This window comes from Trachypithecus francoisi, unplaced genomic scaffold, assembly GCF_009764315.1.
Source record: "Trachypithecus francoisi isolate TF-2019V2 unplaced genomic scaffold, Tfra_2.0 Lachesis_group17, whole genome shotgun sequence".
In the NCBI taxonomy this organism is placed as follows: domain Eukaryota; kingdom Metazoa; phylum Chordata; class Mammalia; order Primates; family Cercopithecidae; genus Trachypithecus; species Trachypithecus francoisi.
In genome coordinates, this window is record NW_022681462.1 from 13093075 (window position 1) to 13117891 (window position 24817).

Here is a 24817-nt window from a genome sequence, read left to right on the forward strand (position 1 = left end):
GTGAGAACATACAATGTTTGGTTTTTCATTCCTGAGTTACTTCACTTAGAATAATGGTCTCCAGTTCCATCCAGGTTGCTGCAAATGCCATTATTTTGTTCCTTTTTAAGGCTGAGTAGTATTCCATGTTTGTGTGTATGTGTGTGTGTGTGTGTGTGTGTGTATAGTAGTAGTCCATGCTGTGTGTGTGTATATATATATGCACACACACCACATTTTCTTTATACACTCGTTGGTCAATGGGCTTTTAGGCTGGTTCCATATTTTTGCAATTGCAAATTATGCCACTATAAACATTGCATGTGCAGGTATCTTTTTCCTGTAATAACTTATTTTTTTCTGGGTAGATACCCTGCCGTGGGATTCCTGGATCAGACAGTAGTTCTACTTTTAATTCTTTAAGGAATCTCCATACTGTTTTTCGTAGTGGTTGTACCAGTTTACATTCTTACCAGCAGTGTAAAACTGTTCTCTTTTCATCACATCCATACCAACATCTATTTTTTTTTATTCTTAAATTATGGCCACTATTGCAGGAGTGATGTGGTATCTCGCTGTGGTTTTGATTTACATTTCCCTGATGATTAGTGATGTTGAGCATTTTTTCATGTTTGTTGGTCATTTGTATATCTTCTTTTCTTTTTCTTTCTTTTTTTTTTTTTAGACACAGTCTCACTCTGTCGCCCAGGCTGGAGTGCAGTAGCGCATTCTTGGCTCACTGCAACTTCTGCCTTCTGGGTTCAAGTGATTCTCCTGCCTTAGCCTCCTAAGTAGCTTGGATTACAGGCGCATGCTGCCATGTCCAGCTAATTTTTGTTTTTTTAGTAGAGACGGTATTTCACCATGTTGGTCAGTCTGGTGATGAACTCCTGACCTTGTGAGCGCCTGCCTCGGCCTACCAAAGTGCTGGGATTACAGGCATGAGCCACCACGCCCGGCCCGTATATCTTCTTATAAGAATTGTCTATTCATGTCCTTAGCCCACTTTTTGATGGGATTATTTCATTTTTTTCTTGCTGATTTGTTTGACTTCCTTGTAGATTTTGGATATTAGTCCTTTGTTGGATGCATAGTTTGTGAATATTTTCTCCTACTCTGTGAGTTGTCTGTTTATTCTGCTGATGATTTCTTTTGCTGTGCAGAAGCTTTTTAGTTTAATAGGTCCCATCTATTTGTTTTTGTTGCATTTGCTTTGGGGTTCTTGGTCATGAACTCTTTGCTTAAGTCAATACCTAGAAGAATTTTTCCAGTGTTATCTTCTAGAATATTTATGGTTTCAGGTTTAGATTTAAGTCTTTGATCTAACCAGTTAATTTTTAATCTTATTAGCTCTTTACTAATTAAGCATGCCATTTAAAAATTAATGAATATGAGTATTTAGATTTTTCAATATTCTTGTACAACTGATAAGAAAGACTTATTGACATACTTTATAGAAAGAAGGAATTTATTATTTTCTTAAGAACCATCATTTTTCTAACTGTCATTTAATACATTGTGTTATATTTTGAATCACTGATGTAGAGACGAAGACATGCAAAGTTTGGCTAGTTTGATGAGTATGAAGCAGGCCGACATTGGCAATTTAGATGACTTTGAAGAAGATAATGAAGACGATGATGAGAACAGAGTGAACCAAGAAGAAAAGGCAGCTAAAATTACAGGTTGGTTTTATTAGCGTTAAACGAAAAGTCTGTCTTTTGTTGCAGAGTTCAAAAACTCATTCTCATTTCCCAGGAAAAAACAATTCTAGTTATTAGGGCTTTTTTTTTTTTTTTATTTAAGCTTTTCTGCAATAAAATATACCATATAGTTCTCTGAAAACTTTCTATGCTGTTTATAATAGATTTTAGTAGTTTGAGATCAAGTACAAGGATGGTCAAAATAACAAAAAACAATATTGAATTATAGTACAAAGCAACCTAAATCTGGTCATACTTATTTTGTCAATGTGTGGATGAAACCTGTGTAAGTAAAGATCAGCCTGTAAAGGATAATAATACACAATAAGGAGATGGATTGGCCAGCTTCTTCTATTTCATATTCATTTATTTACTTGAATTATGTGGACATTCTGTTTTTGAATTTGTATATCTTATGTATTCTGGTATTGAAGCTTCTATGCAGGTATTCCTTCAAGCTGGTTTGATCAAGCTAGGAAGATGTTAAGTGGTTAGAACTTTTTATTAATTGGTCAATAAATATTTATTGATAATTTGGCTATCACACTTAAGAAATTGATGTTATACTTCTATTATTGCAGTGAAAATTAAGCACAATTTACATATTCTTTTAGTTAATTAATTGCTCTAAATTCCTGAATTGATGTCCCTTCACTTCTGTTTACCTCTTGGTGATTTTTTCAAATTCATTTGGACACTTTGTCACTCATCTTTTGGTTCTGCCTCAACTCCTGCTATCATGTGGGGGATTTCCATTTACCCCATGGATCACTCATTTAACTACTCAGCTAAAAAGTTCTGTGACTTTCTTGACTCTGATGACCTTCATTTCCATTCCACAACAAGAAATCTATCATAAGGAACTGCTCAGACTTGTGTGCAAAATTAGATGTTTTTCCATGTGTAAATTTTATTGTTTTCTAATTTGTGATTGTAGTTTTGATTTATTATTGGGCCCAACCATGTTTTGGAGAGTGTGTTTTACCATGTGCTTTATTTGTTTCTAGTTTGTTTGCTTATTCATTCAAATAAAATTCAAAAGTCTCTTGAATCTCAAATGTTTTAAGAATTGTATTGAGGTTTTTTTATTTGTAGTCTAGATATATGATTTATACATTTTCTTTCTTTCTTTTTTTTTTTTTTTTTTTTTGAGACGGAGTCTCGCTCTGTTGCCCAGGCTGGAGTGCAGTGGCCGGATCTCAGCTCACTGCAAGCTCCGCCTCCCGCATTTACGTCATTCTCCTGCTTCAGCCTCCCGAGTAGCTGGGACTACAGGCGCCCGCCACCACGCCCGGCTAGATTTTTGTATTTTTTAGTAGAGACGGGGTTTCACCATGTTAGCCAGGATGGTCTCGATCTCCTGACCTCGAGATCCACCCGTCTCGGCCTCCCAAAGTGCTGGGATTACAGGCTTGAGCCACCGCACCCGGCCGATTTATACATCTTCTTTTCTTTTTTTTTTTTGGAGGCGGAGTCTTGCTCTGTCGCCCAGGCAGGAGTGCAGTGGCATGATCTCGGCTCACCGCAAGCTCCACCTCCCAGGGTCACGCCATTCTTCTGCCTCAGCCTCCCGAGTATCTGGGACTACAGGCGCCCGCCACCACACCCAGCTAATTTTTTTGTATTTTTAGTAGAGACGAGATTTCACCGTGTTAGGGTGGTCTGGATCTCTTGACCTTGTGATCCGCCCATCTCGGCCTCCCAAAGTGCTGGGATTACAGGCTTGAGCCACCGTGCCCAGATACGTTTTCTATAAATATATTTTTACATGTATATTCTATTTGTTGCATTTATCATTAGAATCAACTTCTCATTACAGGTGTAGCTTGTTTTACTGAACTTTGCTTTATTGCACCTTACAGATTTTTTTTTTTTTTTTAACAAATTGAAGATTTTTGGCAACCCTGCATTGAGCAAGTCTATCAGCTTAGTCTATCAGTCTTACCAGCAGCATGTGCTCACTTCGTTTCTCTGTGTCTCTGTGTCAGTTTGGTAACTTTTGCAATATTTCACACTTTGTCATTATTGTTATATCTGTTATGGTGATCTGTGACCAATGATCTTTGATGTTACTATTGTTCTTATTTTGGGGTGCCATGAATTGCACCCATATAAGTGTGTTCTGACTGCTCCACCAACTAGCTGTTCCCTGTCTCTGTTCCTCTCCTTGGGCCTCCTCATTCCCTGAGACATAACAATGTTGAAATTAGGCTAGTTAATAACCCTGCAATGCCTGTGGGTGTTAAAGTGAAAGGAAGAGTTGCATGTCTTCCCCTTTAAATAAAAAGCTAGAAATGATTAAGCTTTGTGAGGAAGGCATGTCTAAACCAAAGATAGGCCGAATGCAAAGGCCTCTTGTGCTAAACAGTTAAACAAGTTGTGAATGCAAAGAAAAAATTCTGGAAGGAAGTTAAAAGTTCTACCCCAGTGAACACATGAAAGATTTAAAAAATGTATAAAACCTTATTGCTGATACAGAGAAAGCTTTAATGGTCTCGATAGAATATCAGACCAGCCATAGCTTTCCCTTAAGCCAAAGCCTAATCCAGAGCAAGGCCCTAACCTATTCAATTCTGTGAAGGCTGAGAAAGGCGAGGAAGCTGCAGAAGAAAAGTTTGAAGCTAGCAGAGGTTGGTTCATGTGGTTTAAGGAAAGAACTCACGTCCATAACATGGAAGTGCGAAGTAAAGCAGTAAATGCTGATATAGAAACTGCAGCATGTTATCCAGAAGATCTAACCAAGATCATTGATGAAGCTGGCTACATAAAAACACAGATTTTACATATAGACAATACAGCCTTCTATTGGAAGAAGATGCCATCTAGGAATTTCATAGCTAGAAGGGCAAAGTCAACACCTGGCTTCAGAGCCTCAAAGCTTCAAATGGCAAGTTGACTGTCTTGTTAGCACATCTTTTTATAGCATGGTTTACTGAATATTTTAAGTCCATTGTTGAGATCTGCTGTACAGAAAAAAGATGCTTTCCAAAACATTACTATTCATTCCTTTTTAGCATGCTCCCTAAAAAGCAATACCACTGCTCATTGACAGCGTACCTGGTTGCCCAAGAGCTGTGGTGGAGATGTACAAGGAGATTCGTGTTGTTTCTGCAGCACATAGTTCAAGGAGTAATTTTGGCTTTCAAGTCTTATTATTTAAGAAATACATTTTGTAAGGTGTAGCTGTCATAGGTAGTGATTCCTCTGATGATCTAGGCCAAGTAAATTGAAAACTTCTTGGAAAGGACTCACAGTTCTAGATGCCATTAAGAATTTTGTGATTCATGGGAGGAGGTCAAAATATCAACATCAACAGGAGTTTGGAAGATGGAAGAGGCTGATTACGATCCTCGTGGCAGACTTTGAGGGTTTCAAGACTTCAGTGGAGGAAGTAATTCAGTTGTGGTGGAAAAATAGCAAGAGGACCAGCATTAGAGGTGGAGCCTGAGGATATAACTGAATTGCTGCAATCTCATGATAAAACTTGAATGGATGAGGAGTTGCTTCTCTGGATGAACAAAGAAAGTAGCTTCTTGACATGGAACCTACTTCTGGTGAAGGTGCTGGGAATGTTGTTGAAATGACAACAAAGGATTTAGAATATCACATCAACTTTGATAAAGTAGTGGCAGTGTTTGAGAGGATTTATTTCAATTTAGAAAGAAGCTCTACTGTGGGTAAAATGTCAAACAGCATTGCACACTACAGAGAAATTTTTAATGAAAGGAGGATTCAATTGATGCAGCAAACTTCGTTGCTCTCTTATTTTAAGAAATGGCAACGAGTATTTTAAGGAATTACCCAACCTTCAGTAACCACCACCCTGATTAATCAGTAGCCATCAACATCAAGGCGGACCCACCAACACCAAAAAGATTATCACTCACTGAAGGCTCAGATGATTGTTAGCATTTTTTAATTAAGGTATATATGTTGTTGTTAGGCATAATGCTATTGCACATTTAATAGACTATAGTATAAACGTAACTTTTATATGCATTGGGAAACCAAAAAGTTTTTGTGACTTGCTTTATTGCAATATTCGCTTTATTGTAGTGATCTGGAACCAGACTAGCAATATGTCTGAGATTGTACCTGTACAGTTGAGGCTGAAACAGCATGGATTGAACTGCATGGGTCCACCTATACATGATGTTTTTTCAACCAAACACATAGAAAATGCGGTATTCACAGTGTACAAAACCTACATACATATGGAGGGCCCACTTTTCATATATGTGGGTTCTGAAGCGCCTGCTTTGGGACTTGATGTATGGATTTTGGTATAGACAGGGTTCCTGGAAGCAATCCTCCATCTATGCCAAGGAACGACTGTATGTATATATATCTTTTTTTATAGTTTATTTTTTAAAGACAGAAAACTTCACTGCCAAATTATTTATTCTATAAAAGTTTATTATCTTAAAGCCTCATAATTTGTATCGGTTTGCCCCATTTAATGCCTCTTGCCTTGAAATTTTGCCTGTTGATATTTGTAAACAATGGTTTTTTTAGATTTTTATTTTCTTGGCATATTTGTCACTTGATTTTTAACCTATCTGTGTTATTTTAAGTGCTTCTTTTATATACAGCATTTGGTTGATTTAACTTGATAGGCTTTGCCCTTCAACATTATATTTTTTGATAACTGATATACTTATGTGTATTTGTATTACTTATTTATACTTTTATTTTGGGGCCTTTTCTTATTTTTTCCACCTATCCGTTACATGTTGCTTTTCTTCGATTTTCTGTTTTTAAACATTTTTCATAGAGTAACTTAGAAGGTATATAACCTATTTTCATTTTAGGCTAGTATTCTCTCTAATAAATAAATAAACCAGACAGAAAAATGAGTAAACTTTTATTTCTCTACTTATATTAAAAATAAAGCAAAATTTATTGACTCTTCTTGTAGAATGAGAGATGCAGTCTGATTCTCTTCTTAACTTTATTTAAACCCTTCTCTCCAACCCCTGTTGGCTTTTATGTTTATTTCAATAACACTTTGCTAATTCTTTTCAATAGTATATACTGACATTTGCATTGTATTTTATGATGATATCAGCAACAATTTTTTAAATGTGATATCTTTCCCATCTTTGAGTTTTGGTCTCTTCTCTTCTGGTCCCTTCCCTTCTCTTCTCTTCTCTTCTCTTCTCTTCTCTTCTCTTCTCTTCTCTTCTCTTCTGTCTTCTCTTCTCTTCTCTTGTCTTTTCTTTCTTCCTTTTTCTTTCCTTTCTTTCTTGTTTTGGTTATTTGGCTATCTGGAGTATTTCCAGAAGAATAAGTGGGTGTCTTTCCCCTAGTACTACCAATCACCTTCTAACTTGTCTTAGTTTGCTTGGGCTGCTGTAACAAAATACCTTAGGTCGGGTAATTTGTAATCAACAGAAATTTATTGCACACAGTTTTGGAAGATGGGAAATCCAAGATGAAGGAGCCTGCAGATTTGTTATCTTGTGAGAGTCTGTTCTATATAGATGGTGCCCTGTATGTGCCTTCATGTGAAGGAACAGCAAAGAAAAGGACAAGGGACAAACTTGCTCCCTCAAAGCCTTTTTTTTTTTTTTGAGACAAAGTCTCACTTTGTTGCCCAGGCTGGAGTGCAGTGGCGCAGTCTCAGCTCACTGTAACTTCTACCTCCCAGGTTCAAGGGATTCTCCTGCCTCAGCCTCCCGAGTAGCTGGGATCACAGGTGTGTGCTACCACACTCAGCTAATTTTTGTATGTTTAGTTGAGATGGGGTTTAACCATGTTGGCCACGCTGGTCTTGAACTCCTGACCTCAGGTAATCCTCCTGCCTTTACCTCCCAAAGTGCTGGGATTATAGGCGTGAGCCACTGTGCCCGGTCCTCAAAGCCTTTTATAGCGGCAATAGTGTTATCCATGAGAGCAGAGCCCACATGAACTAATGACCTCTCTGTAAGCTCCACCTCCTAATACCTTCACTTTAGGTATTAAATTCCAACATAGGAATTTTGGGGGGACATCAGCATTCAGACCATAATATACCTATCCTTCAAAATTTAATTCACTTATCATGTACTCTGAGAAGCCTTTGATGCCCCTTTCCTATTAAGCTTGACCATTCCATCCTTTATGCTACTACCATATACAAATGTAGGCATTTTCCTATAGACTGAGTTTTTACAATTCCAGTGGGATATTAATTGGATCTTTTTAGTTAGAGAATATGGTTTGTTATTTGTAGATGGCTTTTGATTAAAACTAAATCTCAATTAGACACGGGTACAATTAAGTAGGAATTTTTTAAACCACACATTTGCAGTTGTTTGGAGCAGTACTGTGCTATTTTGATCACAGCCATGGGAGAAAAAATGATAATATGTTACAATTTCTACACTACTCTTGAAAGGAAGAGTAAGAGAACAGTAGTGTTTTGAGGAAAATATAAATTCAATGATTCAATAATTATTAGATTTCATAGCTAAACCTTTGTTGATTAAACATACGCTATTCCTTATTTTCTAAAATTCCTGCAAGAGCAGTAATTTTCTGTTAGACAGTTTAAAATTCTCTGAACCTAATTGAAGAAATTGTTTTGAGGCAACTTTGGATGCCTGTGTTTTTGTGTTATTTACATTTTTTATATTTTATGAAATTCTCTGAAAGTAGAAACTGTGTTCTAATCATTTTTTCATCGCTAGGTTCCAGCACATTATCTGGAATATGTTAGGAATTAAATATATGTTAACTGAAAGGCCATAGTGAATGAATGGAACTTCATTCCCTCTGGCTTATCTTATTCCATTTGACATTTAATCACATACTATGTCGTACAGGGTAGAGTGGTTCCATTTTGTGGAAGGAATATGTTCTGGAGGGCACACATAATTCAAAGCTCACTAATTCAAAACTAATTTTCTAAAAAGAATGAATGCAAATTGTGTGTGTTGAAGAAGAAGGGGCGGGTGGGGCAGTAGGTGCCTAGATGTAGGTTCTAAGTCCTAACAAATTCACAAGCATTATAGCATATTTTTTATTTGATATTACAGTTTTTTCTTGTCATTTTCTATTATGTTTGCAGAGTATGGTAACCTAAATTAATAGCACAGCATGTTATGGCAGTTGTTTGACTTTTGTAGTTGCATTTTTTAACACATGTAAATCCCATTCCAGAGTTACTAACTTTCAGGGATTTTTTTTTAGCAACAGCACGACCACTTTAAAAGTATTTGAGTGAAGTAGTTTTAGCATAATAAAAAGTTTATTGAAATTTAACAGCATTAATGTTAAAATAATAGCTCAAGAAAACAAAATGGACATATTTTATAAATATGGTTACAAATAAAGTATGGTAAGTATTTTTCTTTACCAGCAAAAGTGGCAATAGCTTAAACACAGTTTATATTAACTCTTCCTTCCAAGTTTGAAATTGTTATTGACACAATTTTTGTGGAGGAAGGAATTATTATTTTAAATTGTTCCTGTTAATTATATCTTAATATTGAAATCTAAATGCATAAAGTGCAATTATATTATATCACTAAAATTATATTGAATGTATTATTTCTCCAACAAAGCTCAAAATTTCTTGAGGGAACAGACTGTTAACAATTGTGTACCTCTTAGATTGATACCTCACAGTTATTCATGTAGTGAGTAATTTCTTATGGAAAGTTGCTGTTAAATCAGCAGTATTTGACAAAACATATCCTCCAAAATTACAGTCTTTGCTGGGAGGTGAAAGTAAATCCATGGTATCTGTACTTGCACTGATCAAAACTCCCCACACTATCCTGAGACAGACTCCCCTGCTAAATAGATAGATATTTGGGACTAGCTCTCAGGCAGGAACCATTTATTGATGCTGTTTCTATAGATACATTTTACTGAGGTGTAGCACCAGTGAATAGGCAGGAGAATTTTGAATTACAGTTGGAAAAGTCACTGAAATGTAGCAGGAGTGATAGACCTTGGAGTTGCAGAAAAAATGCCTTTTAATAGAAAGTTTGCTGCAGCTAGTAGTAGAAATTATTAAACCATTTGGTTTCAGAACAATAAATGCCTCCATCTGTATGGCAGTCACACAATGCTTGAAGCACTGTTTGGCAATATGATCATCTTTGGAACTCATGTTGAATTTCTGAATATACACCAACAGGAAGAAAAATAAAGACCCCTGTATTTATAAAGACAAGCCCTGTTGAATACGTCACAGAAAATCAAGTTCAACTGAAGCAGTTTACTTGAAGCATTGTTAAGAGAACTCAGACATTATGAGGTTCCTGAAAGACCCCTGACATTCTTAAACTTTGTTGTGTTGCAAAGATCACCATGGAGTAGTCTACCTAAAATCAGCCGGACATTCAGATTCATTCACATGACCTACATAGGCCAAACAGTATTAGATTCACTTAAAAGGATATTGAATAGGAAACACAGTATGCCAGCAGGGTATTCCTTTTTCACCAGAGTCTTCACAGCAATCTGAATACTATTGTTTATCCCCTACCACCAAATGACAACTTGGGTACAAGATTCACATAGTTATGAGCAGGGATTGCCTTGCCTTAAAATCGCCATGCAGCACAAGAGCAGATATCTTTTTTTTTTTTTTCCTTTTAAGACCCAAACTGGTCTGAGCAGATACCTTTGTACAAGTTTCATGGATATAGTTTCCAAGGTTCCTATAAGGGACATGCACATTTATAAGAGTCTCCACATTCAGAGAAGCTAAAACCTGTGGCCTTACACCAGCTATATAGTTCATTCAGAATCTTCCCATCCAGAAGCAATTTGTCAATCAGGTTTAATTTTTACCATAAGCAATGTTGCCTGGTGTTTGTTAATCCTTTTCCCATAGTCGATAAAGTTAATTTGGGAGAAGGAAGAGAGAGTGACGTATTGGCTACCTTCAGGGAACAAAATCTAACAGCACAGATGGTAGTAGGGGAGATACCAGTTACATATTGAGGAGCTAAAGTTGATGATGGTATGACTCAGCCCTCTGAGATTAAATTCTACTTACTACAGCTATGAATGGAGATAGTAGGTATCCCACCTTTTATTAGAAGGTTCCTTAAAGTAAATATGGGACTCTGGTCAGAGAGTAGGAACATTCATTTGCTTCTGGTTTTTACCTGGCATCCACCCACCAGTACCTAGGCATCTCATGAATAAAATCATAGGATTGTTGTGGGCTCAACTGAAAAAAAAAAAAAAAAATTAGCCAGGCTTGGTGGCATGCACCTGTAGTCCTAGCTACTTGGAGGTTGAGGTGAGAGGATTGCCTTAGCCAAAAAAAAATTTGTTTAAATAAAAATTAATTAAAATGGCCACCTATTTTGGAGGTCGGTTAAAAGGATGAGAATATCTGGAAAACTCCCTCTGTTATTTAGTCACTAAGGTTGGGAATAGGAGGAAAGCAGAGAAGTAGGGTAATTCTGATCCCTTGAGCCAATAAGTTTATAAGGTATCATAGCTACCTTATTTTTAAAAGAGTTTGAAACCCTCGGATGAGAGACTGAAGTCATCAGGAGTGTATCTTCACAGTCTTTAGAACTCAAATATGTCAACTCAGAGAATAGTAACAGTAGCAGAAAACACAGGCAACAAATTCAGCTTACTTTCTGTGTCACTCTTAAATGCTAATGCTGCTTTATTTGTACTTACGACACTAAACATAATCTACCTTCCTCCACCCCTGAGTCTCTGGGGGAGTTCTGCTGATACTGAGAACCCATCTTGGCAGGGCTTGGATGGGAGTGAGGGCTCTAGAAAAGAAGCCAGAAGCCTTCAAATATTTAAGAGAGGAGCCAGGAGATGATTAATATTCAAAGTACCTAAGTGAGTTCACTAAAGATTTATCCTAGGAATTCAAGGTTAGTTTAACCACATTAATAAAGGGAAAAAATTATATAATCATTTCAACAGATGCAGAAAGGAACATTTGACAAAATTCAACACCAAGTTTCTTAGCAAAGTTTCAATAGAAGGTAATTTCTTTATTTTGATAAAGGACATTTGTGAAAAGCTACAGCTAACGTTATACTTAATGGGGAAACATTGAACGCTTTTCCCCTAAGATTGGGAACAAGGCAAGGATGTTTGCTCTTACCATTCAACATTATATTTGAAGTTCTAGCAAAGTCACAGGATATAAGATCAATATAGAAAAATCTGTATTTATTAATTACAGAATTTTGATTACAGATAAATGAAATTAGCAAAATTTCATTCACAGTAGAGGTAAATAAAAAAACAGACTAAGAAATAAATTTGGCATAAGATGCGAAAAACCTCTAACTAAAAAGTGTAATACATTACTGAAGATAATTAAAGAAGACCTGAATAAATGGAGAGAGAACCTGTGTTCATAGATTAGAAGATGCAATATTGTTAAGATATCATTTTTCCTCAAGTCAATCTATAAATCCAACTCAATGCAATCATGCTAACAGGTGTTTTCTAAAAATAAAGAAACTGAAAAGTGATTCTAAAGTATATTTGGAGATACAAAGTAACCAAAAGAATCTTGAGAAAGAACTGAATTATAATACTAATACTACCTGACATGAAAATTTATAAATTTACTGTAAAGCTATAGTAATCAAGATAGTGCCAAATTGGCATAGGACAAATAGATCAACAGAACAAAACAAAGTCCTGAAATATACCCAAACTTGGTCAATTAATTTCAACAAAGTTGTCAGCATAATCCAGTGGGGGAAAAAGTCTTTTCAATAAATAATGCAGAACAACTGGTCAACCCCCACCTCTCCACATACATTAATTCAATGTATTCATTATAATTGACACCAAACATTAATCCAAGATAGATCATAGACCTAAATACAAAACTGCAAAATGATGAAGCTTCTGAAAGAAAGCAAAACAAAAACCTAGAAACCTGTGTATTTGACTTCAGGGTAGGCAGAGGGTTTTTATAGATGACACAGAAAGCAATAACCAGGAAAGAAAAATTTGATAGATTAAACCTAATCAAAATTTAAAACTTACACTCATCAAAATAGATTATTTAAAAAGCTAGGCATAGTGGCACGCACCTATAGTCCCAGCTACTCGGAGGCTGAGGTGGGAAGATAGCTTGAGCTCAGGAGTGCAAGTCCAGCCTGGGTAACATAGTGAGACCCTGTCTCTTAGGAAAAAAGAAGACCATTAAGAAAATGTATAAGCAAATTATAGATTAGAAGAAAATAGTCACAAAGCATATATCTGTCACAGATCTTGTTTCCAGAACAGATTTTTATAAAAATGCCTTATAGCTAAATAATAAAAAGACATGCGACCTTATTTTGTTTTTAAATGGACAAAGGTTTGGACATATGGTTCATAAAGAAAAATCTATCACTAGCCAAATGGCACATGAAAAATACATCACTTTTAATCAGGGAGATGCAAATTAAAATCACAGTAAGATACAACTCTATACCTACTAGAATGGTTAAAATTTAAGATTGGCAATACTAAATGTTTGCAAGGATGTGGACCAACAAACTCTCATCCATTGTTGGTAGAATGTATAATGGTACCATCACATAATGAGTTTCTTTCTTTTTTTTTTTTTTCTTGAGACAGTCTCACTGTGTCGCCCAGGCTGGAGTGCAATAGCATGATTTCAGCTCACTGCAACCTCCACCTCCCAGGTTCAAGCGGTTCTCCTGCCTCAGCCTCTTGAGTAGCTGGGACTACAGGTGTACACCACCATGCCCAGTTAATTTTTTTTTTTTTTGTATTTTTATTAGAGATGGGGTTTCACCATGTTGGCCAGGCTGGCCTCGAACTCCTGACCTCAAATGATCCTCCTGCCTTGGCCTCCCAAAGTGCTGGGATTACAGTGTGAGCCACCATGCCCAGCACATAGCAAGTTTCTTGTAACACTAAACATATACCTACCCTCTGACCCAATGATTCCCTTTCTTGGTATTTACCCCAAATAAATGAAAACATACGTCTCTAAAAAGATTTACACAAAGAGATTCATAGCAATTTATTCGTAATAGTCCCAAACTGGAAATAGCTCAGGTGTACATCAACAGAAGAATGGCTAAACTGTAGTATGTTCATGAATGGAATACTAGTCAGCAACAAAAATGAGCTATTGATATGCCCTACAACATAGATGTACCTCAAAACCATTATGCTTAGTGAAAGAGGCTTTACATAAAAGATGTACTATATGATTTCACTTATGTGATGTGTTTAAAAAAGGCGAAACTAATCCTGTGTGAAAAATATTAAAATAGTGATAGCCTGTGGGACTGGGGATTGACTGAAAAGAGGCATGAGAGAGCGTTGGAAGATGTTGCAGATGTTATACAACTTGGGTCACATAGGTGTATATGTTTGTCAAAATTCATTAAATTGTACAGTCTAAGATTTGTGCCTTTATGTGTATGTGTAAGTAAAATACTGGAAAGTATCATGTAAAAATTATAGTAAATATGTTAAATTTGTAAGAAAATGAATGATTTCTAACTTCCTGATTTATTGATCTACTATGTGGTATAGCTGGTCTCCTAACTGTGTCCTAATGAATTAAAACCTCCCAATATTCATGCTCTTTTATAATTTCCTCCTTTGCAGCTAGGCTGGCCTGATAAATCACTTTACCTGATAGAATAAAAGGGAAGTGACTATGTAACTTCCAAAACTAAGTTGGAAGATGACTTTTAGCTTCTGCTTGGTCCTCTCATAATGCATGCTCTAGGGAAAACTAGCTGTCATGTAAAAAGTTCATCTACCCTGAGACCTCATTGCTGAGAGGAACCCCAAACTAGCTACATGAACAGGCCACTTGGAGAGAGAGAGAGGCCAGGCCATCTGCAAATTGTTCTAGCCTTTTCAGCCAAAATCAAATGAGAGTAAAGCCATTTTGGACATCCAGCCCTGTCAAGCTTTCAGATGACTTCAGCCCAGCTGCCATCTAACTACAATGAACTACCCAGCTAAGTCTAGTCAACCCACAGAACTTTGAGAGATAATAATTTGTTGTTTTTTTTTTTTTTTGAGACGGAGTCTCGCTCTGTCGCCCAGGCTGGAGTGCAGTGGCCGGATCTCAGCTCACTGCAAGCTCCGCCTCCTGGGTTTACGCCATTCTCCCGCCTCAGCCTCCCGAGTAGCTGGGACTACAGGCGCCCACCACCTCGCCCGGCTAGTTTTTTGTAATTTTTTGTAGAGACGGGGTTTCACTGTGTTAGCCAGGATGGTCTCGATCTCCTGACCTCGTGATCCGCCCGTCTCGGCCTCCCAAAGTGCTGGGATTACAGGCTTGAGCCACCGCGCCCGGCCAATAATTTGTTGTTTTAAGTCACCAAATTTTGAAACGGTGGCTTAAAATATAACATTTCTGTAGATAAACATTATAGATACATGCATACATGTATAGACATAGAGATAGATAAATAAATAAAACTGTATATCTATAATGTAAAAATAAAGGACATTTTATATCTTTCTGCCTTTATAAGATGGTGCAAAGTATTATGACTCATTTGGTTCATTCATTCATTCATTTACAACATACATTAAGTACTAGCTATAGGCTTAAAATTGCTAGTTGTTAGAAATACAAGATGAACATGACATAGTAGCACAGCTGTTGAATTATATTTTTAATAAGTTTGTGAGGGGACTATCTAGGGTCATTAGATTAAAAGTGCCCACTAGGTAGTTGGTAATTCAAGTCTGGCACTCAGTATGTATTTGAGAATTATCTTCATTTATGTGTTTGTAGTTAAGCCAAGAGAATAGATGAATTCTTTCAAAAAGAACAGATTTAGGAGAAAAATGAGTGGGACCTATGATGGGATCCTAAGCAGAGGGAAGAGTAATTATTATTAAAAGAGACTGAGACAGAACTGTCTGTCCAGGATAGGAGGAGAATCAGGAGATGCTGGTATCCTAAAAGAGGCAATCACATGTTTATGGGCTTAAGCCTGTGGAGAAAGTGACATCTTTTTTACCTGGATCTCTGCCAGAAAGTTGAAGTGTTACTATTTTAGACCATCTTAAAATAAGATATACCTGAATCTTGTTACAATTTAGAGAATAATGAGGATACTGCAAGATTTGCATATATATTCTAGCTCTAGGAAGTTTTTTTTCTTTTAACTATAGGCTTTCTTAAAAGGAAAAAGCCACCTACTCGTCATGCCACCATCCCCATCCCCACCTTTTTTTGCTCAATGTGATAATCTCTGCTGGTCAATTTATATCTTCTTTTGCCTTCCTTACTGTAAGGAAGAATCTCAAATTACTTGACCCTTTGCTTCGATTGCCTGCCCCGATTTAGTTTCTCTTCTTATTCTCACCAATGTGAAGCAGGTCCATACTGATACAGTTAGAGGAAATATATGGGTTTATTGCTCAATTTGTATAGTGGTAGGGGAGAAATTTGCACTGAAGTATAACATTATTAGCATTTTCCAGACGTTTTCAATTTTGTATGAAACAAGACTTTATAAAGTAATAAAGTATTACATAAATATATTGGGTTGGGTAGTATTTTTGGTCAGGGTAGCATGTAACTAAAAAAATTCTCATTAAAATAATTCCAGGAATAAATTTTTGTTATAAATTTTCTTTTAAGTTAACTTTTTCCGATTGTAAAAGTAAAACATTGTAGAAAATTGGAAGAAACAGAAAAGTACTTGTTTTAGAAAGAGAAATACATAACAAAATTATATATTTTAGGGTATTGACCCACACAGCAACTGCCAATTGAAGTATTTGCATGGGAAGTTTCACCAGCTGTCTAAAACTAATAGCCCGGTCTCAGTTGCTATCCACAGTCACCCAACACACAAACATAGCACTTTTCCTGGATTTCTTTGCCTATCCTCTATGCCAAATTAATCATCAAATCTTCTTAATTTGTTCTTCAATTGACAAGTATTTATTGAATGCCTTCTCTCATGGAGTGGTGATCCTTTGTCTTGCTTTCTATCCTTTTTTCCCAAATGCTGCCACCATGTTGCTGCTGGAATGTTGTTTCTGAAATATGCTAGATTCCCATAACTCTCAGAATAAAGTTCAAATTCTTTAGTTTGATCACAACAACCTTCATGATAGGATATTTGCCAGCCCCATCTCATTCCATTTCCTATCGCTGGCATCTTAAACTCCAATTTGCAGTTCTTCAAGTATGTCCTGTTCTCTTTGCCTCTCTTTGTCCTCATCCATATCCTCTTTTATTTTAATAATCATAATGTCTATTTGTCTTGTGTTAGCTCAAGTGTAGATAAAAATCCAGGAAGCCCTCCTAATCTCTTGAATTATATATCTCTCTTTCAGTTAGTTTCCCATAGCCTACAGTGCTATCTCAATGATAATATTTATCATACAGTATATATTACTTTACTTGCCTGTCTGTCCCACTAAAATACGAAGCCACGAGAGCAGGTACTAGCACAGGCATATAATAGGTACGTGATAAATGCTTATTAAATAGATAAGTGGTTTTTTTTGTACATTGCTTTTTTATGATTTGTATTAACATTTATTTGCAAACCAAATAAAGGAAGCATTGGTATAGATAATCAAAATTACCTTTTCACTCTGTTAATGTAAATGAAAGTTGTAGAAGCAGAAGTTCTAGGAGTGAAGTAGGGATTTACTTAAACTAAGGATAAATGGCGGAAACTACTAGGACAGTTTGTCATTAGTGAAGAGAATGTAAAGAAGAAATTACTTTGAATTAATTCATGATGAAATGGCCATAAGTGATTTTAGATGTCACCAAAAGCATGATGATGAGGAAGAAATACTCTAAGCATTCAGAAAAATAATTCGGTCATGTAATAGAGTCATGTTGATAGTATTTTTTAAAATGCCGACATTATACCTAAAACTCTGTGGAACAATATTAATGTTTTGAAGGGAAGGACTAACTCTAATACTTCCTCTATATTCCCTGCAGTGCTCATATATAAGATGTTTAATAAATGATTGATATTTTCTCTTATTGAGATTACTTTTAGGAACATAAGGTAATTAAAATGTTTTAGCTATATATAGAAAACTACAAATATTTGAGCACTATATAAACATTTTTTGACCTATTCATTGCACATTTAGGAATATAGGACTAACAAGTAATACTAAGATATATGATAAAATGTGGATAATAATACTTCTTTGGTTATTTATGAGAATTAACTGATCGTGGATGCAAAGCCTTTCCTACTACTTAATAATTAACTGCTATTATTATTTCTTTTTATATTTTATATTTTCAAAGTGATTCATATTTTATATTTTCAAAGTTATTCCTGTAGGGCAAATAAATAATACTAATATACATGATAAGATGTGAATAATAATTCTTTTTTGATTATTTATGAGAATTAACTGATAATGGATGCAAAGCCTCTCCTACTGCTTAGTAATTATTAGCTGCTGTTGTTAATATTTCTTTTTATATGTTCAGAGTTATTAATATTTTTAAAGTTAAAAATAAATCGTGTACATTTTGAAAAATGCCCAACTAGTAAAGAATGAAAAAAAAATCAGTCATGAGACTGGCAATCACTTAACATTGATCCTACACTCCATTATATTTTTCCTAAAAATTACAAAATTACAATGACTGCTAGAGGCAGGTAAATTATCTAATTTATGAATTAATTCTACCTCCTGAGAAATTTGCTAAGTTACCTTGAGTCAGAGTACGGTTTAAAATTACTGGCGAAACAAGGTGGAAGAAGAAACTTTATAAGTCTGACTATTCTGCTCCTACTATTCAAATTGGGATAAAAAGTTCAACTGGCATTAATTGTGTTTACTTTCTATTTTCTGTGGTTTACTTTGACTATCTCAAGCAATTTTGGTTATGCAAAATATATTTTCTCATTTAGAAAAGGAAAGTTGATAAGCTTATCAACTTTTCATATATATTTTGCTGAAAGATCTGTAACATATGTCTGACAGCCTGGTATTTTCATACCTGCATTCCTTGGAGATATTGTGAGTTTGCTTCCAGTCCACCACAATAAAACAAATATTTCAGTAAAGCAAGTCACAGAAATTTTTTGGTTTCCCAGTGTATATAAAAGTTATGTTTATATTGTAGTCTGTTAAGTGTGCAATACCATTATGTCACAGCATCTTCACCAGGAGTAGATTCCATGTCAAGAAGCTGCTTTCTTTGTTCATCTAGAGAAGCAACTCCTCATCCATTCAGGTGTTATGAGATTGCAGCAAATCGGATGTATCTTTAGGCTCCACTTCTAATGCTGGTTCTCTTGCTATTTTTACCACATCGGTGGTTACTTCCTCCACTGAAGTCTTGAATGCCTCAGAGTCAACCATGAGGATCAGAATTAGCCTCCTCCATCTTCCAAAGTCCTGTTGATGTTGATATTTTGACCTCCTCCCATGAATCACAAAATTCTTAATGGTATCTAGAGTGGTGAATCCTTTCCAAGAGGTTTTCAATTGACTGCCCAGATCATTGGAGGAATCACTACCTACGAGAGCTGTATCTTACAAAATGTATTTCTTAAATAATAAGACTTGAAAATCAAAATTACTCCTTGAACTGTGTGTTGCAGAAACAACACTAATCATCTGTACATCTCCATCACAGCTCTTGGGCGACCTGGTGCATTGTCAGTGAACGGTGATGTTACTGTTTTAGGGAGCATGCTAAGAAGGAATGAGTAGTAATATTTTGGAAGGCATCTTTTTTTCTCCACAGCAGGTCTCAACAATGGGCTTAAAATATTTAGTAAACCATGCTGTAAAAAGATAGGCTGCCATCCAGGCTTTGTTGTTGCATTTATACAGCACAGCAGAATAGATTTAGCATCATTTTTAAGGGCACTAGGATTTTCTGGAATGGTAAATGAGCATCGACTTCAACTTGAAGTCACATTCTTCAGTATTGACACAAGTTGAAGCTACATTAGCTTCAGACTTTTCTTCTGCAGCTTCCTCACTTCTCTCAGCCTTCATAGAATTGAATAGAGTTAGGGCCTTGCTCTGGATTAGGCTTTGGCTTAAGGGAAAGCTATGGCTGGTTTGATGTTCTATCCAGACCATTAAAACTTTCTCTGCATCAGCAATAAGGCATTATGCATTTTTTAAATCTTTCATGTGTTCACTGGGGTAGAACTTCTAATTTCCTTCAAGAACTTTTTCTTTGCATTCATAACTTGTCTGACTGTTTAGCACAAGAGGCCTAGCATTCAGACTATCTTTGGTTTAGACATGCCTTCCTCACAAAACTTAATCATTTCTAGCTTTTCGTTTAAAGGGAGATACATGCACCTCTTCCTTTCACTTAAATACTTAGTGGCCTTTGCAGGGTTTAACTGGCCTAGTTTCAATATTATTGTGTCTGAGAAGATAAGGAGGTCTGGGGAGTGGTAGATGGGGGAACAACCAAGTGGAACAGTCAGAATGCACACATTATTGATGAAGTTCGCCGTCTTATGTGGGTGTGGTTCATTGCAACCCAAAACAGTTTTAGTAGTAACAGCGAAGATCACTCATCACAAATTGCCATGACAGATATAATGAAAAGATGTAGAATATGGTGATGATGGCACCGGCAGGCCGTCTGGAGTGGTGGCTGCCATCACACCTGCTACAGCAGGGAGGCATGGCTGAGGCCACACGCTCCAAGCGGCTGGCAGGAACTGGGGACAAGCAGGAGCCCCCCCCCTTCTGAGTTGGGGCTGGAGCTCCCTGGGTGCTACTAAATCTGCCCAAGCCACGCTGCAGACCCAGGTACCCCTCCGCTCTTGGACCCTGGAGCAGGTGGGAGCCCTGCCCTCCTGGGTGCAGCTGCAGCTGTTCAAGTTGGGGCTGTGGTCCTGGGCCTCCTGCTGCAGGGAGCAGGCAGGAGCCCCAACCCCCCTGGCACAGCTTGCCCAAACTGTGGCTGCAGACCCAGACATCCCTGTACTCTTGGGAGCCTGGGAAGCTTCCCCTGCCCTCTCAGGCTTGGAAGTGCCTGCTCCTGCTATCTGGCTTCTCCCTGCTGTTGGCACGTGCTCCAATCTTGGAACAAAGTTGGAGCTGAGCTCGGGTGCTGTCACAGCCTGGCCAGGTGTGCACATGCTCAGGACACTGCTGACACACCAGCCCCCTGCCACCTTGGCATCAGATCCCTACTGGATTATGGGCACTGACGAGCATAGGAGGGAAGCCAGTGGGTGGCTGAGGGCAGCTCCATGGTGGCCTGCAGGCACCTGTTGGCACCTACACCCTAGGCACCATGAATGGCAGCAGGAGGTAGGTTCCTGGGTAGAAGGAGGAGGGTCTCCAGTGAGGCCCCACCTTCAGGCCAGCAAGGGCCTGAAGGCTGGGGGCCAGGCTGCCAGTTCCACAGACCAGAGTGGGAGGCCGTGGTGCTTTTTCCAGGCTACCCATGGACCAGTCAGCATGCAATTCCTCTTGTCTGAGGCCCATGAAAGCCCTGAGCTCTGTCAGAGCTGAGCAGATACCAGGACAATCAGCTGCAGAGAGAAGCAACCCATTCCAGGGCCTCTTCTCTTCTAAGAGCCGGGAAGTTGATGAAACTACTTGCCTGCAGAGAGGAGCAACCCATTCCAGGACCCCCACCCTGCTGAGAGCTTGGAATACACCGAGACAACCAGTTGCAAAGAGGAACAACCCATTCAAGGGCTTCCTGTCTGCTGAGAGCTAGGAAGACAATGAGATGACCTGCCTGCAAATAGGAACAACCCACTCCAAGGTCTCCTCTCTGCTGAGAGCTGCAGAGTTGACAGGATTACCTACCTGCAGAGAAGAGTTTCCCACTCCAGGGTCTCCTCTCTGCTAGGAGCTGAACACTTGTCAGGACACCCTGCTTTTGGAAGGGAGCTACCCACTGCGCGTCTTCTCTGAGCTGTTCTGTTGCTCAGTAAAGCTCCTCTTTGTCTTGCTCACCCTCCACTTGTGTGTGTACCTCATTCTTCTGGTTGCAGGATAAGAACTCAGCTCTTTTAGCCCCATTGAATGGCAGGGTTAAAAGAACTGTAACATAAACAGGGCTGAAACATGCCCTTTGCTCACCACATTGCAGGTGAAGAGAAGAAGAGAAGAGCTGCTGCCCATCAGGGAGCCCATATCTGGGGGGCCAGGGCTGTGACTCCCTCTTTGGGGCCCTGTGGTTCCTGGCATCTCCAAGCTTCCAGGTGCCACCATGTTTCTCAGTGCCAGATGTGGAAACTGCAGCGCACCTGGTCTACCTGCAGCCTTGCAGAGAGCTGGTGCCCATGCCACACATGGAGCTTCCCACTCTGCTGCAGCAGCTGGTGTGTCTGACTGCACAGTGGCTAGACCCCACTCTCACACTCCCCTCATCACTCCATGCCTGACTCGCCCTTGGTAGGCATGGGATCCAGGTCGGTAGCGTGAGCCAAGTGCGGCATACCAGGCCAAGTGGGTGGAACGAGTCCAGCAGGCCTGAGCTAAAAACTCAGGCAGAGACACCACCGGCCACAGAGGTTTCCAGCCGGAAAAGCTACATCCCAAGGATCCTGTAGCAGTACGAATTACCAAAATGTGACACAGACATGAAGTGAGCACATGCTGTTGGAAGAATGGTGCTAATAGACTTGCTAATCTTAGAGTTGTCACAAACTGTCCATTCGTAAGGTGGCAGATGAAATTAAGGTTGTTAATAAGCTGACCATGACATAGTGGAAAGTATGCTACGTTATCCGTGTGGCTCAATATAATTACCAGGGTGCTTAAACGGCAGAGAGTGGCAGAAGAGAAAGTCAGCGCATGTGATGTGAGAACAACTTGGCCCACTGTTGCTGGCTTTGAAGATGGAGTAAGCGGGTCACAAGTTAAGGAGTGGCTTCTAGACTTCTAGACAAGGGTGGCTTCTAGAAGCTGGAAAAGGGAGGGAAGCAAATCCTTCCCTATAGGCTCCAGAAAGGAATGCAGCCTAGCAAACATCCTAATTTTAGCCCAGCAAGTCTTCTGATCCCCACAATAGTTGGATAACAAATTTTTGGTTGCTTTAAGCAAAAAAAAACCTCTTATAAAAAATGCAATATCTGGGAAGTGCAATAAAATGTGGTATGCCTGTAGGTAGTTAAGTCTGTTTCCATGTTAATTTGTGTCTCTATAGAATGTAAATTCCACAAGGACAACACCATGTTTGTTTTTGTGTCCCAAGAATAGGTCTTGGCACAGACTGATAAATAAATATTTGTGCAATAGATGAATAGTTGCAGGCAGCCATATTATAAATGCATATTCAATGATTTAGTTCAAATAAAATTTAGCATGTGTCCTTAGATTTACAGTGTTAAAGAATAGTACTTTTAATGTCAAATTTACAACTGTGTTCTACTTCCAATCATTTTCTTTCTTTCCTTACTGAATAATCTGAATCTATTTGCTGTATCATAATAACTACATTATTCCTAGGTTTTAACTTTGGTAACATCAGGGATTACCTGTAGTATCCTAAAATGTTCTTATTTGAATTGTCTAATTATCACCCTTTGGGTGATAATTTCACATATTCAGAGTTGTTCGAAATATAGATGACTCATGTAAAAAATTGTATCTTAAATTTGTTTCTCTGTCCTTTTTTGTTCTCTTTTATTGTCTTTATTATAAGATTTTTCTAAAGCATATACTCTAAAGTTGCCTTAAAATAATAGATCCTATTAAAAAAAAAACAGGAGTAGAAAATAATAACTTTTGCTTGCTTTTCTTGTTTTAGTACTGGTTTTTAAAATGCAACATGAAGACATTTATTATGTACATAATTCATGCATTTATATTCTTAAAACTTTTTATTTAAATTTAGAATATTAAACAAATGACAAATATTTTCTGTAGTATCAGAGTATATATTTTATTCTGTTTTTAATGTATGTGTTTAAAGCACAGTTCTATTTTACAAATGTAAAATGTGAAAGCCAGTGTCAGCTTCTTGGGTTATTATCTCGTTTTGTGTTTATTAACATAGTTTTTATGTTACTAGTATACATTTTAACAATAAAATGTTTTCTATTTTAAAATATGGGTATAGCATAACATTCAGTTAAACATATCTGTTATGGTTCATAAAAATAACATCCACTGAATGTATTCTGTTGATTAACCAAACATCTCCTCTTTGTCTTTTTGGGTAACAGCATGCTCCTACTTCTCTTTAATTAAATGACCTTACCTTATATTTGTCTTGACTGGCTTCTGTTTACAGAAATTGTAAACCAGTTGAATGCTCTGAGCAGCTTAGATGAAGATCAAGATGACTGCATAAAGCAAGCAAATATGCCTTCAGCTAAATCAGCCAGTTCCTCTGAAGGTCTAAGAGCTTTCCTCCTTTCTTTCTGCTTCTGATTGCCTGTATTTACTGTGACCTGCTACCTCTTGACTTCTGTCTGTACTTAGCTGTCAGTTTTGTCTTTGTGCTTTTCCTTGAATGTTTTCTTTGGTAATTTGTAGTGCACCAACAGGCAACAGAATAACAGAACTTATCTTTAGCAAAGTCTTGTGTCAGGATCCTTGATAGACAGTGGTTTTAAAACATTTTCAAAGTGCAATGTCATATAACATGCTATTTCTTGAGTGTGTTTATATGTTATAAATATATTGTTTTTAGAATATTTGCTTACCATAAGCCCGTTTCAGTTATTCCTGTTTGGGAGTGATGCATGTATGTCAGCACTTTTTTTATTGGCTCAAATTAAATTGAGATGGAAGTTTCTTTAGTATAGTTCATTATCTGACATAATTTTCAATTAATATTCAAATGTTTTGTTTTATTTGAAAATGTTGGTATGCTACAAAATACTTGAATGGCATTCTGTCATTGGTAAAATGCTATATACTATTATTTGCAGGTATTGTGTGAATTTTTACCATTTGAAATGTTTCACAAATGATCAATACTTACACTTAACCGTAACAGGAAACTAACCCATATGTTTATTTTCAGAGCTTATCAACAAACTTAACTTTTTGGATGAAGCAGAAAAGGACTTGGCCACCGTAAATTCAAATCCATTTGATGACTCTGATGTTGCAGAATTAAATCCATTTGGAGATCCTGACTCAGAAGGTAGCAAGTTTTTCTGTCCTTTTAAAGTCTTTGTATAGTCAAGTTGTCTTGAACTGTAAGGGCAGGAAAATATATTCTTAAGAGAGTAACAAAAAAAATTATTGTT

At 37.4% G+C, this 24817-nt stretch overlaps 1 protein-coding gene across 15 annotated transcripts in view; it reads left to right on the top strand.

The window, feature by feature from the left end:
• EHBP1 (EH domain binding protein 1) overlaps nt 1–24817 on the top strand; it is a 344785-nt gene that overhangs the window by 122122 nt on the left and 197846 nt on the right. For 11 of the 15 annotated variants that reach the window (XM_033239195.1, XM_033239197.1, XM_033239194.1 and 8 more), the window contains 3 exons: nt 1525–1664; nt 23851–23955; nt 24589–24711. In XM_033239195.1, the coding sequence (XP_033095086.1) occupies nt 1525–1664; nt 23851–23955; nt 24589–24711 (368 nt within the window). The remainder of the gene's footprint in view (nt 1–1524; nt 1665–23850; nt 23956–24588; nt 24712–24817) is intronic. The other 4 variants (XM_033239199.1, XM_033239205.1, XM_033239204.1 and 1 more) reach the window with 1 other exon arrangement.